Source organism: Solanum pennellii, chromosome 7 (genome assembly GCF_001406875.1).
Source record: "Solanum pennellii chromosome 7, SPENNV200".
NCBI lineage: Eukaryota > Viridiplantae > Streptophyta > Magnoliopsida > Solanales > Solanaceae > Solanum > Solanum pennellii.
This window is the reverse complement of record NC_028643.1, coordinates 876,732-891,100: the sequence shown is the minus strand read 5'-3', so window position 1 is coordinate 891,100 and position 14,369 is coordinate 876,732. Positions and strand designations below refer to the sequence as shown.

Genomic DNA, 14,369 nt, shown 5'->3' with positions numbered 1-14,369 from the left:
ATGTTGTTGTATAATATCGAACTCAAAGTATACGTGTAAAATATTTGTCGAGACCTTAATTATTGTTAAAAGTTATAAGTCATTTAAATTTTATTTTACCTTATGAAAAAATAGACTTCTTAATTTTGTTATATTGTTCTCATCGTTTCGTTAAAATTATTAAAAAGATTAGTTTTTATCTTCATTATTTATAATGAAATGTATATATATAACATACAAGTCAAGTATAAGCTTGTTGGGTGGTATAAAGGATTCCGAAAGCTGACCAACATTTGCAAGATAAGTAAATATTTAATTTTCGATTAGCATAATCTTAACTTATTTGCATTATGTCAGTTAAACGCTCCTGTCTATAAAATGATCGTCTTAACACCTGCAAAATTTATGCGCTACGTTAGTATCAGGTGTTCACGAGCTTAAGTAGAAACGAGTTATAATATTTAATTATCAGTTAAAATTAAATTAAAATATCTAAATATATTATCTCGAAATAAAATTATTTACTTATTAAATTTTATTTTTTCCAAACTTTTACTTCCCAAAAATATTGTCCTTATAGTCTCATGATCAAAAAACTTTCATTGGCCCAAAAGCAAAACTTTGAACCATAGCCCAAGGGTAAAATAGTCAAAAGTGACATGTATTTTCCTTATAAAAACATCAAATAAATGAATAATTCCTAGTATACAAAAGTAAAAAGAAAAAACATACCAAAAATACCCTCAAACAAATCTTGAAATTCCAAACCTATCCCAAAAAGGGTTTCCTTTCTCCTCTTCTCTCATAAACGGCTCTCACCTCTCTTCCCTTCATTCCTTCCTAGCAGAGAGAGGAAATACTCTCTCTCTCTAAAAAAAAAATCCTCCCTTTCTCTCTCTAAAAGGTTCACCGCCCCTTTATATATACATAATTGTATCTGGGTATTTTGCTCATTGTGTTAGATACATAGTATTTGTATCTAAGGTTTTCTTGATTTGGGTGTTTTTTTTTTGTTGAGAGATTTGGATTCGTTTTTTGTTCGAATTGATCGGACGGTGGAGAAATTGAGTTAAGGTATTATGCAGGCTGATCAGACGGTGTTAAGTTTGAGACCAGGTGGTGGTAACAGAGGTGGTGGAAGCAGAGTGCTTGGCCCTCGCTTTGAACCTTCCTCGACTAATTCAGATCTCCCTTTGCTTCGTCCACATGGCGGTTCTTCATCTATTTCATCTTTCAAGGTTGAATTTTTATACCCTTTTGTTCAGATCTGAGTATTTTTGTTCTATTTGGATGTTTGGCTTTGAATTGGGTGTTTTAAGCTGTTGTTGGTTTCTGTTTTGGTTAATATTGGGTTTGTTAATCTGTTGGAGAGTCTATTGCCAATGTTAGTTGTGTGTTTTGTTCTTTTTATGGGTCTAGAAGGTGAGTGTAGATTGAGTTTCTTTGAGTAAATTTTGGATTTTTGATATCTGTTGTTGGTTTGTGTAGCTTGTGTTTAAGTCTTATTGGTAATGTTAGTTGTGTCTATTAGGGGTCTGTTTAGTGGAAAAATGAGTAAAGATTGAGTTTTATTGGTTAATATTTGAGTTTTTTTTGATTTGTGGAGCTTGTGTTAAGTCTTATTGGTAATGTTAGTCGTGTCTATTGTGCTGTTAGGGGTCTGTTTATTGGTTACCTATTTGATTTGTTGGTTTATGTAGCTTGTGTTAGGTCTTATTGGCAAGGCTAGTTGTTTCTTTTGTTCTTTTAGGGGTCTCTTTATTGGAAGAATGATTAAAGATTGAGTCTTTTGGGTTAATCTTTGATTTTATAATCTGTTACTGGTTTGTGTAGCTTGTGTTATGCCTAATTGCTAAAGTTAGTTGTGTTTTTTTTTTTTTTTGAAGAATGATTAAAAGTTTGAGTTTTTAGCATCCAAGGCTGTGACCTAGATGTCAATGAAGTGGGTGAGAACCATGAAGTCTCGTATTCAAATCCCATCCGAGACAAAAAACACAGTTAATTTCTTCCTATTTGTCCTAGACTTATAGAGCTGCCTTGTACCTGTTGGTGGGAGGTGGCATGTATCTCATGGAATTATTCGGGTTGCATGCGAGCCGACCTTAATGGGGTTAATTTTTGTCTAAGAAAGTGTAGTTCACCTGGTTCTTTTAAGTTGCAGAATTAGGACTTGCCGGTAGCATAGAAATATCCATACATCAGTATGTATTACTTCTGCCGTTATTTTTGCCTTTTACGTCCTAATTCTTGGCAGCTCACTTAAGGATGTGTTTCTGCTGTAAATATGGACGGAGAACAATTGGTAGGCTTTAGGTGGGCAACCTAGGAGTATTGCGTTGCTCATAAAGATCCTGCTAACATTGAAATTCCCATCAAGTGTTACTTGTTAGAACAAGTTCCGAGAAGCTATGCTGTTCATATGAGCTCGTTATCAGTTGGTTGTATTGTTTTTTCTAATAAAACTGGCACAACTCAGAGAGAGTAGTAAACACTTCTGTAAATTGGATCTTAAAGTAGCTTATTGATGACCAACTCTCTTTATTTGGACATCACAAGTGTGCAAGTGTTCTTGATGCTTGTCACATTTAATTACTATAATGCCTTTCTTTCATTGTTGAGATTTAATTTAATTAACTCCTTTGTGGTATGTGTCTTGACTATCATTTTGTGTTTGTAGACTGGAGACTCACGTTTTGAGGGCCGTGAGCGTGTTAGGTATACTCGAGATCAGCTGCTGCAACTGAGGGAGGTAAGAGTGGTATCTTAAAGTTTTTGGCTTATGCATATGTCAACCTTAATTTCTTTCTCCTAACGGTTTTTCATTGGGTTGATTGTTTGTGTCTAGGTGGTTGCCATTTCTGATGATATCCTTCTAATCAAACAAGAAGTTGAATCTGAATTGTTTGGTGAAGATGGCAGTCGAAGCCGTGCAGACACTAATGTGAGTATCTGTTTAGATAGTTGTACTTCCTTCCCCTTTATGATTTTTGTGATGTCACGAGCCCACCTACTCACATCATGACTGCTCCTGCACAAAGGGAACAGAGAGGGAATGCTGTACTTTATAGTTACTTGCACTACGAATTTCTGTTGCCACAAGTTGTCTCATTTATGCGTATGCAGGTGCAGGTCCAATCTCAGACTCGTTATTCTGAGCCAGATTCCCGTGACTGGCGTAGCAAGTCATCACAATTTTCTGCCCCCACAGAGGACAGATCATGGGACGCTCTACGAGAAAACAGAGAATTTGGTGGCCGGCAGGAACAGCTTAATTCACAGTTTGCAAGAACTCAAATATCTCCCAACCGAGGGGTAATTCTTAATCTATTGCCTTATGTATTATTTCCAGAACATCCAGTATCTATCTTAAGAAACCTCTGCTAGGAAAACAATCTGGCAGTTTTGCTAAGAGACCTTTTCAACACATTCTTAAGTCCCCCTGAAAATGCGAGTTGAGAATGAAGAGAAGCTGTTAAGTTAATCATTATACAATACCTTGCCAAAATTTAGTGGTGGATCAGGAACTCCAGTAATTGGGCTGTAGTAATATAAAATTAGGTCTAAGGGGTTACAGTGATATCGTTTGTTCATTCAATTATGATGACAATTCTGAAAGGCAGCTAGTTTATCAGAGGAAATGTCTATTTTTCTTCACGTAATTTATTTCCATTTTTTCTCTGTAATAGCAAAGGGCATTGTTGATGTCATGATTTTCAAAGCAGACTTTTATCTGATATGAAGCTATTTTCAGTTCTTGACCTCAGAAACCTTTAATTTTTATCTGTGAATTAGGGAGGACCTGCTCCTACACTTGTCAAAGCTGAGCTACCGTGGTCAGTTCGAAGAGGCAATCTTTCTGACGTAGATCGTGTCTTGAAGACTGTGAAGGGGTAATTTTTTCTCAAATGCATAATTGTTGTTTATTACCTCTCTCTGTATCCCTTTCCATTTCTTGATTTCCCCTGTTCACTGCTTTATTGTATTCTGTTAGATGTCTGTATATCTACCTACGCAATACAAAACACCCATTTGATATGTTTTCACTTGCACATGAGACTACTACATGTGGCATTAGTTGAACGTATGGATTAATCTTAACCAATATCGAATACAGTATCCTCAACAAGCTGACTCCAGAGAAGTTTGATCTCCTCAAAGGTCAACTGATAGATTCAGGGATAACAAGTGCAGACATCCTAAAGGTCTGTCTTCCTTTCTCTGGCATACCTCCTTTTTAGTTGTGCTTTTCAGTGTTCACCTCACATTTTTCCTTACCTTGGAAATTTAATGTGTTCTATCTTCACTTTCAGGGTGTTATTTCCTTGATATTTGACAAGGCTGTGCTGGAACCAACATTTTGCCCGATGTATGCCCAACTGTGTTCTGATCTCAATGAAAAGCTGCCTCCATTTCCCTCTGATGAACCTGGTGGCAAAGAGATCACATTCAAGCGCATTCTGTTGAATAACTGTCAGGAGGCATTTGAAGGTGCTCACAAACTGCGAGAAGAGGCGAGGCAAATGACAGCCCCTGATCAGGAGTCGGAACGCAAGGACAAAGAAAGGTTGATCAAATTGCGGACTCTTGGCAATATTAAGCTTATTGGTGAGCTTTTGAAGCAAAAGATGGTCCCGGAAAAGATTGTTCACCACATTGTTCAGGTTGGTAATTGTTTCCTTTTGCTCAGGTCTTTTTGTTACATAGTGATGCTGTCTTTAATGCATTAAACTGTAACAATGAATGTATTTGTTCATTTGTTAACAGGAATTATTAGGACAAGATCCCAAAAGCTGTCCAGAAGAAGAGAACGTTGAAGCCATTTGTCAGTTCTTCAACACCATTGGCAAGCAGCTTGATGAGAACCAAAAATCAAGGCGCATCAACGATGTGTACTTTAACCGGTTGAAGGAACTATCAACGAACCCCCAGTTGGCTCCCCGACTGCGGTTTATGGTTCGTAATGTGCTGGACTTACGTTCCAATAGCTGGGTCCCTAGGCGGGAAGAGGTGACACCTTATTCATTCTTTCGATCTTGGATTTGTTGCCTGTTCGTTCCTAGAGTACTCTCTTATGGTTTAATATTCTTCCCTTTTTGCACAGGTGAAAGCAAAAACCATCACGGAGATTCACTCTGAAGCAGAAAAGACATTGGGTTTGCGTCCTGGTGCCACTGCAAGCATGAGAAATTCTCGTGGTCCTCCGGCTCAAGGGAGTTTGAGTCCTGGTGGTTTCCCTATCAATCGGCCAGGCACTGGTGGTATGATGCCTGGAATGCCCGGAACTAGGAAGATGCCTGGTACACCTGGGATGGATAATGACAACTGGGAAGTTCCTAGATCCCGCTCTATGCCGAGAGGTAATGGACCACTGGTTCAGGCTGGTGGACGAAGTCAGCCACCATTGGTTGGCAAGTCTCCCGCATTGAACCCAAGACTTCTGCCTCAGGGTAGTGGTGGTTACGTGAGTGGCAGGCCTAGTGCCCTCTTGCAAGGTAGTGGTGCTCCTCCTGCTCGCCCTACGGGCTATGGTTTTGGCATGGACCCTGCAGCACAGGTTAGACCACCAACAACTGTTGTTTCTCCAGTTGTTGCAAAACCCCAGGCTCCTGCTGCAAGTTCGATACCTGATGTACTAAAGAGAAAAACAGCATCTCTTCTTGAGGAATATTTCAGTGTTAGGCTTCTGGAAGAAGCTTTGCAATGTGTTGAGGAGCTCAAGTCCCCAGCTTATCATCCTGAGGTTGTCAAAGAAGCAATATCAATTGGTCTAGACAAAAGCCCACCACGTGTTGAACCAGTTGCACAGCTTCTTGAGCACTTGTTTGTTAAGAAGGTTTTTACCGCCAGGGACTTGGTCACTGGATTCTTGAACTTTTCTTCTCTGCTGGACGACCTTGCCATGGATCTACCAAAAGCACCGGTAAATTTTGGTGACATAATTGCTAGACTAGTTTTGGCTGGAGCTTTTGACTTCAAGGTGGTCAATGAGATCTTGAAGAAGGTAACTGATGATCTATACCAGAAAGACGTATTCACAGCTACAATGGGATCTATTAGCTCTAGTCCTACAGGCCAAGCAGTGTTGGATTCTCAATCGTCCGATGTTGAGGCATGCAAAGCTCTCTTTCAATAAAAGCTCGATCAACTCTTTGAGAAGATCGATTTTCTGTAACTTCAGTAGATGGAATGTACTCAAAACTCACTTTTCAGCATTTCTTGTTGATGTCCAATGGAGTGAAGAGCAACTGAACCGCAGGATGGTCGAGAGCAGGTTGATTTTTAAGTGAGTTGTATTTTTTTCCCCCCCAAGGTAGTAGTATGTTGAAAGAAAGATTTTGCCTTTTGAGGATGGTCAATTGTGTACTTGATATTTGCTCTAGGCAAAGAGGCCCTCATTTTGTATTTCATTAGTTATTTGTTTATCTCCTCTCTTTTTGACTAGATGGATTAAAAGTTTTGTTAAATCTGTTGAGTTCATACTTCAACTCCTTGAGCCTTTATATACCATTTTTGAAGGAAAATTCAGACACAATTTAAGTTTTTATCTTCTGCTGGTGCTGTTTTGTTTTTGTATAAATTTGCTATGCTTTTTGTTGTCTTTTGAGTAGTATGTTGCGACTCAAAAGGGTTCTTGAAGTTCTGCTCCATCACATATCTTTGCTTCCATCAGTATCTATAAACTCGAAATCAACCTCTCTATCATGCGGTACACTACCCTCTTCCTATTGCTTCCATCAGTATTCTATACACTCGAAAATCAACCTCTCTATCTCGCGGTACACCACGATTTCACTGAGTTTTTAGGTGTAAGCTCACACTCAAAATTCCTTTGGGGCTATTACTTGACTGATTCCGCTCTATTTGATATATCGTAAAGATTCATAAGAACGATCGAGTTGTCCTTGTTGTGCTCCTTTGATATGAGTACAATTTAATGTCGATAACCAAATAATGCATTAGTTATGCAGTATCATTTTCTCCTATATGATTGACCAACACCTATATTAATATATAATATTATAGTTTTCAACTAAATACTTGTATTATTTTTGTATGTTAAAATTTATGCTGGAATTATTTTCTCAAACAGAGCCACCATATTTAACAATCGAAGCGCATAAATAAATACTCCAATAATTGTATCATGTATATTTTTTTTACTTGAGACACAATTGCTTCGATTATTTTTACTTGAACTTTGGAGAAATATGACCAGTTCAACTATTTTGTGCTTGATTATGACTATATGTACTTGAAGTTTAGTCATTTTTAAATTCCTAAGTTTTTTAAAAATGAATTAGACGTTTATATGAATAGAATTTAAATTTCGTTTAAGTATGAGTTACGAAAAATTTGAAATATTATGTAATTAGCAAACGTATTATACTAAAAAGATTTTTTAGTCCAAAACCCAAAAACTCACGCGAGTCCCGCCATTAACCACAGTGTGAGAGAAATGGAGATTTTGAGAGAGCAACCGAAGAGCCAGTCCGATGAATCGTTCAAACTCGCGATCGCAATGGCACTCGTCCGATCAAAGCTTCTTCACAAACCTCCGGCAGCAACACCGGCTCCGCCTTCTTCCTCCACCGCCGCCGGAGATTCTTCTTCCTGCCCGCCTCTTTCTCATTCCGATGATGCTGTTAAATGGAAACAAAAAGTTCGATCAATTTCCTTTAATTCCTTCGTTTTCCTATTTCTATTATCAGTCACTTAATATTCATTTTTAGGCAAAAGAGCGTAAACGAGAAATTCTCAGGCTCAAGGAGGATCTCAAAGTAGCCGAAGGTTAGTATTTAAAATTTTCGATATAGTTTAAGCTAGATTATTTAAGTTTATTGCTATTTTAAAGGCTTAAATTGAAATTTTTGATGACCACCGCAATTTCCTTAGGATCTGTTATTATGTGATCCAATTCGATTGGAAAATAACAATGTGTAGTTATGACCATCTAGGTCTTACATTTCTGATTATCTTGCTATGTATAGTAATCAAAATTGAATGATAAGAAGGGTAAACTGAGGATTTTTTGTTATGTGTTTGATTTTGATTTACTAATGTGTTGTTTGTATAGGTAGATTCACATTGATCGGCTATTTTGTTTTGATTATTTTTACTTTTTTTTCCCTGGAGTAAGATGGTTCACAGTGTGATATATTTCCAAAAAATGCATCATGCAAGTGTTATTTCTTTGATAAGTTGGGATTATTGAGTCCTAAGAAAATTGGAGCTGGTTCTGACCAACGGTTCAGTGATGTGTTGCGGAGAAGATTTCTTAGACAAGGTTGGCATATTTTTGAATGCTGTTGTATTTATTGGTATAAAGTTGTCAATTCGGCCTTCATATACATTAGCTGTATTCATTTACTTGTATATTTTTCCAGTGAGGATTAAGGAGAGAAAGAGGAGAAGGCCAGATGATTCTTTGCTTCACCGAATTTCAGGTGAAAGTTCAGTTAGAGATCTTCTTATGGATCTAATTTTGTCTTTACTTTTGATGGTTAACTTGCAAATTCTCATGATTTTTATAAGTTACATTGAGTTGAGATCTTATCATACCTCAGCCCTGCTCTCATTTACTACGTGTGCTGTAATTTGATCTCTGGAAAAAACTAGGTCCTGTTTGGCATTTGTCTGAACATGAATTTTCAGCTATAGATGAGAAGTATGAAGATTATGTCTTTTTCTTAAATGGCAGATTGTGACAATGAAAATAATATTGAGCAATTGAGCGCTTCAGTTGATTTTCTTTTGGAGCTTTGTGACACTGTTTCTCTTCACAGTGTATGTTGTTTCTATGCCCAAGCTAGTGATGCTTTGTCTTATGTTATGAATATGATTTCCATGTATCTTCTCACTTGCTATTGTTCTAAATATGTAACAGTTGGAGGAGGGTAATTTTAAGAACTGGTGCCACCAAGCTGTGGACTTTATTCTTGGTAATGACACAATATTTTCATTTCCTTTGCCTTCCTGTGTACTGTTTTTTCATAAGCAACATCTGGAAAATTTAAACTTGAATTCCTGATATGCTTTTTTATTTGTAATATGCCAACGATTAATTATATCACAGATGAACTATTATTTTCTAATCTCTAGTGTCGAGGATTGTGATTCAAGCTGAAATCAAGGGGTTAGTAAGTGCATGTATTATCTGTTCTGAAACTTAAATGAAAAAAGGATTGTCTACTGAAGCTTCATTCTGGATTTGAGTGTTCATGGAAAGATTGCTCCAAAGGACTTCACTTTGAGAACCATCTTCATGGTTCGTACTGCTATTTTGAATGAAGCTTTCTAATTTTTACTTGAAAATGCAAAAGGTTCACCATTTACCCTTCTTTGTCAACACGTTATATGCAAGTACTGAACCATTTCACTGCATAGAATGCCTAAATTTCTGAGATTTCAGTTGTATATTAAGGTAGCAAGCACCAGATGGGTTCATCGATTACTATCTAGTCTTTTTTTTCCTAATGACTTCCAAAGTCAGCAGCATTCTTATTTTTCCATTTCTAAGGTACACTGGCTACAATGTCACCAACCGAAAGGAATAGAGAACCCGTGGAAGGCATTATCAACAGTTTAATCATGCGTTTATTGAGAAGAATGTGCAGTGCCTTGCAAGGAGATGGTAACTATGTGCTCTTGTTTTTATTCATACTAGGTTTTCTAAGACTATCTTCAACCTGGCAGATTACGGAAGTATATATTACATACCTTTAGTAATGGTAGTATAAGCATGTTAATCAGTTACACTGCTTAATGTTGTATGCGGAGAACTTGTCAATCCTTGCGTGCATGTAGGCTGTAGAAGTAGATGTAGTGTTTAGATTGAGGAAGAGAAAATAGCTTCTTGATGTAATGTGGACCAATTAGGTCTTCATTTCTATGGACTTCCATGACGGTTATGAGTCAGAGAAATCAGACTTGAAATGTAAACATTCTCAGCAGAACGGAATGTTCTTAATTGAGCTCCGAGATTCTGGCAGCAGGCACTAAAAATATTTCGGTAGACATGTACCAATATATGCATGTACAGAACTAAGAAATAGTTGCAGCATGATACTGACAAAAGTCTTTGGTTTGATACGTATTTAATGGAAACAAATTAATTTTCATATAATAAGTGGATGTTTGGTTTATTATACTCCGGTCTTCCCATTTATGGATCATTATTGGATAGGATCTAAGTTAAACATGTTAATTCGACTTGCAAGTTATAAGTAGTACCAATAAAATAGTAAAGTAGTGCTCAAATCGTTAAACAAATCTGAATTCTTAAATTTATGGAAGTTGTATAAAAGATATTATTGGTAGAACGGTCTAGAAAGTTTTTGGATATGTCAAAAATAAATATAGTATCACAAATTTGGATGGAGGCAAGCAATATTTGTGATGAAACTATCTGCTTACTGTAGAAAGACACCTTGATAATTTTCCAGCAGAAAAAAAGAGATTGTTTTTCACACAACTATTAAATTCCTCAATGTAACTTACTTAAATTTCCTTCTACATAGCTTCTTAACTCTTGATTCCATAATGATATGTTTCAGAATCTTATCACTTTGACACTGCTGTTCAATTCTATATTCAACATTTGATGCGTAAGGTCGGAAATGAGGCTTTTGTCGGCCAACGTATAATATTTGCAGTTTCACAAAGAATTTCTGCAATGGCAGAAAGTTTGCTTTTCATGGATCCATTTGATGATGCCTTTCCAAGTATGCATAACTCTATGTACATGATGTAAGTCCCACCAGCTTGTATATAGTTTCTCATCTTTATCTAAATTAATTATTCTTTTATGCTTCTTTTTGTATTTATTTTAAACTTTCTTATCACATAATAGAGGGCCACAGAAGGGGAAGGGAAGGGAAGGGAGACGGGGGCAATGGGAGTCAAACCCATACATGTTGTGTGGGAGATCCCCATTTGCCACTGGTACCTCTAGGATATAACTCTGGCTTCTTCCTTCACTTGCTGAAATCTGTTTCTTTGCTGCTTATAATGGATGTACATTATTTTGCACCTAACTGTTGAGAAATTTCTTTTCCTCCATATATGATATCACATTTTCCTTTCTGGTCATTGACATCTTTCAATATGCTAATTTTGTTTTTATTTTCTGTATTTAGTTTGGAGGTTTGAAAAGAACACTGTAATTTTAATATTTGTTCTAGACCACTTATCCCTCCAGACTTCCATGACTTGAAGGTGTTTTTAGGCTGTGGATTTAGAATTTTTCTCCTTTGTATTTGGAGTTCCTACAGGGACTTTGACATTTACTTCGAGTTGGTTATTTCGTTCCTTCTATTGTCAAATCAGCTAATATAAAGTTTAAAATGGTTGAATATCTGTACACGGTATACTTATTTATTCATTCTAGTATTCTCAAGTCGAGTGATTGCTACTGTATTGTGTGATCATCTTGACTATCTTATTTATTATAAATGGTTGTTTAAGCTGCAGGATTACTTGGTGTTGCCCCCCTTTTCCTGTGTGTACTATTAATTGCTTAGAACACTGGAATTATAAGTAATCAGAGGTGCCTTGGCTATGCAGCTTGTCAGTCCCTCCTAATTGTAGAGGCTGTGCCTGCTTCAGATCCAAAATATGTTCTGTTTTTTACATTAACGAAGTACTGTATTCTGCCTGAATTGCTAGATTAGTTAGTTAAATTGGGAATGTCCATTCACCTCAAGATTTATCATAACAATTATGTTTAAACTTGACATTTGGAACCATAGCTTAAGCCTGCTAGATTTTCTGTTTGTAAGGGGCTGTTGGAATAATTTGGCATACAGTTTACTGCCTTGTATTTGCTCTTTTCTGCATCCATACTTCACTTTATATTTCCATGGATTTTCTTGAAACTGTAACAACAAATGAGATTAAAATTATACTTTCTTAATTGCAGGATTCAGCTTATTGAATTTCTGGTTTCAGATTATTTGTTAATCTGGTCAAACACAGGGGATTTTGACTTGAGTGAGCTTCTTTTGATCACTTGATCTTTATAATCTATTTCCACTCCTCCCCTGGGGTCCGAGTTAGTTATGCCTCTGGCAAAGTAAAATTCAAATCTCTAGGCTATAGGCCCTAAACATACTGCATGTAAGATATGCCTACAAGGATAATTAGCAGGCTCCCACAATTACCTATCTGGTGAGGTTATATTTAATACTGTTAATGATGGAAATGAACCTGACATATATATCCATACGTTTGTATTTACTCTGTAGGGCTTTTTGAGGAATGGGTTGTATCAATCCTCCACGGAAGAAAAACGTTGGAACTACTAGAAAACAGGAATTCTCTTTATGTACTGTACATAGATCGCGTAATCGGAGTTGTGGCCAAGCAAGTGAGACAGTTGTCATTTCTGCAAAAGCTTAGCCCACAGATTCTTGAGAACTTGTTTAGCTAAGCACTGGCATGCAGCTTTTTCCTTGTGAACTGTAAGTAACTTGCTTTCAACCCAAATCTTCTTTTCTTGTGCATAGAAAATTTAGGTGTGTCGTAGAAAATGCTTTGTTACTTAAAAGTCAAGAGTTCTTAATTAATTAATTAATTCCCAGAGCATCAAAGATCAAAGTTCTTTTAAAGTGAAAGATGCTCTTCAAAAGTGAAGATTAAACATATAAATAGTGAAATCACCTATTGAACAAAATCTACATGACATTAGCACACCATCATGTGTCGAAAGTTAGAAAAATATCCCACATCTCTTTTTGTTGAACCAGATTCCTGGTTGAAATATGTTCCACCAAATTGTCGGCTTAAACAAATCTTTGACTTCCCGTGGCATTTTCATATTCCTTATCGTCATAGTTGAGATCTTGCATAAATGAGGTTGTTGGACGGCTTGACTTCTAGCTCTTCGTAGTTAAATCCAGACATGTTCTTTTCTCATCTTCTTCACTTTTCTTTGTGATATTGAGTGTGGTGGGAATCTGAATCAGATTAGTTTACTTATAAACAAAGAATTCCTATTCTAGTACTACCCATTGTCTTTTCCATCTTTAGAGTTGTTCCTTGTCCCCACCATGTTCATCTTTCAAACTACATTTTGAAGGGTGATTACTCAGCCCTTGAAACTTTTTTTTCTCCTTTAGGATGGATTACTAATACCAAAAAGTTCGTTTTATATTTGAAAGATGCAAAAAAGGTGTATTGTATTGGATACACTTCTGCTTTTTGCTAGATATATAGTTTCCTTCCCGACTTCCATCTAACCAAACTTGCTCGCAGCTACTACATTGTATATCATCTCTCTATCTAGTTCTTGCTTAGTAGACATGATTCAAGCCAAAACCATACTGGTTCTCTCATTATTAGCAACTCTTTTATTATCCCAATACTGCAAAACCTCAGCTTCTACTGATATTCCGCCATCCACTTTCAAGCCTCCAAGCCAAACTCTGCCACTGCAGGAGGGGCAAATGTGTTGCCCAAAAACTGAAGATATTAACGTCCAGATTAAAAGGAGAGCACGAATCGTTCCTATTACTCCAAATGTGAGTTCTCGTCAAAGATCAAGATCATCATTGGCTATGGGAAAACAAATATCTTCATTGCAAGTGTATTCACCTCTGTTTTATCTTCTTTCGTTTAGTTTCTTCTTGCTCTAGTAGCCATGCTAGAGCAGAAATATGGTGAAGGCCAACTTGCTTGACGACATAATCTTGGTTTCATTTTGCTTCTCCCGGTCATCCGTCTTGTGCTATCTTATTACTTGTTAGGACTATATAATGTTGAGTTCTTTCTACTCTATCCTCCAAAAAAATCTACTAGTGTATCTTAGGCCTTGAGCTTGAATGGATTTGCTTAGCTATCCTTCTTTTTTGCTTTAGGAAAAGTGGCTTTATATTCAAAGGCATCGATGGAAATGTTGCTTTTGACGTGTAAGTTGTAATACATGTTGCAATTTCTCTCTTTTTAATTAGCAAATGGTATTATAAGTCAGATGCTTCCCTTTCATTGCCTCTGCTTTTAGGCAAATATGCTATTAGTAAATAGTGTAGCTGTATTATTGGAATAAAAATTATGATTTGAAACTTTGGTTAGAAGTTGATCTGTAATGACCTTTTATAATTTGAATAGAAGAAAATTGACTTTTTTTTTTCTTCATATTCCCTACTTGTTAAAAAAATTCTAATCTCTTTAGTTTTGGAATACAAAAAATTTGAAATCTATGAGCCAACGGGGAAAAGGCGAAAAGAATGAGAATCAAAAGTTTATACGCTATATTTCTTATAATATCAAATGCTGATTCGTATTTGTAATGACGAGAATAATCGATGTCATATATGATTTCATTCTGCAAAAACCGGTTGAATCCCAAAAGTGAAAGCGTGCTCCAAAAACCGGAGATAAATCAGCTCACAAGA

At 36.5% G+C, this 14,369-nt stretch overlaps 2 protein-coding genes and 1 non-coding gene across 7 annotated transcripts; all 3 read left to right on the top strand.

Moving 5' to 3' along the window:
* Positions 1-801: 801 nt before the first annotated feature.
* Positions 802-6,523, top strand: LOC107025821 (eukaryotic translation initiation factor). Of its 2 annotated transcripts, none has more exons than XM_015226583.2 (9): positions 802-1,217; positions 2,657-2,728; positions 2,825-2,920; positions 3,109-3,291; positions 3,772-3,869; positions 4,094-4,181; positions 4,290-4,640; positions 4,744-4,986; positions 5,081-6,523. In XM_015226583.2, the coding sequence occupies exons 1-9, from the start codon at positions 1,059-1,061 to the stop codon at positions 6,110-6,112; spliced, it is 2,322 nt and encodes a 773-aa protein (XP_015082069.1). In that variant the 5' UTR covers positions 802-1,058; the 3' UTR covers positions 6,113-6,523. The 2 variants fall into 2 exon arrangements, with proteins under 2 accessions (XP_015082069.1, XP_015082068.1); XM_015226582.2 differs by having other exon boundaries at positions 3,103-3,291.
* LOC114078123 lies at positions 2,238-2,342 on the top strand. The gene has a single exon (XR_003579665.1). It is a non-coding gene; the product is annotated as a small nucleolar RNA snoR103 (small nucleolar RNA).
* An 838-nt stretch (positions 6,524-7,361) lies between the features above and the next one.
* On the top strand, positions 7,362-14,103 carry LOC107024416 (protein MULTIPOLAR SPINDLE 1). Of its 4 annotated transcripts, none has more exons than XM_015225396.2 (11): positions 7,364-7,639; positions 7,710-7,767; positions 8,117-8,263; positions 8,364-8,423; positions 8,678-8,763; positions 8,864-8,918; positions 9,497-9,610; positions 10,533-10,725; positions 11,897-11,967; positions 12,222-12,437; positions 13,833-14,103. In XM_015225396.2, the coding sequence occupies exons 1-10, from the start codon at positions 7,436-7,438 to the stop codon at positions 12,404-12,406; spliced, it is 1,173 nt and encodes a 390-aa protein (XP_015080882.1). In that variant the 5' UTR covers positions 7,364-7,435; the 3' UTR covers positions 12,407-12,437; positions 13,833-14,103. The 4 variants fall into 4 exon arrangements, 3 of the variants coding, with proteins under 3 accessions (XP_015080883.1, XP_015080882.1, XP_027773946.1); XM_027918145.1 differs by having other exon boundaries at positions 7,486-7,639; positions 7,717-7,767; XR_001457345.2 differs by lacking the exon at positions 13,833-14,103 and having other exon boundaries at positions 7,363-7,639; positions 11,897-12,144; positions 12,222-12,352.
* The last annotated feature ends 266 nt before the right edge of the window (positions 14,104-14,369 follow it).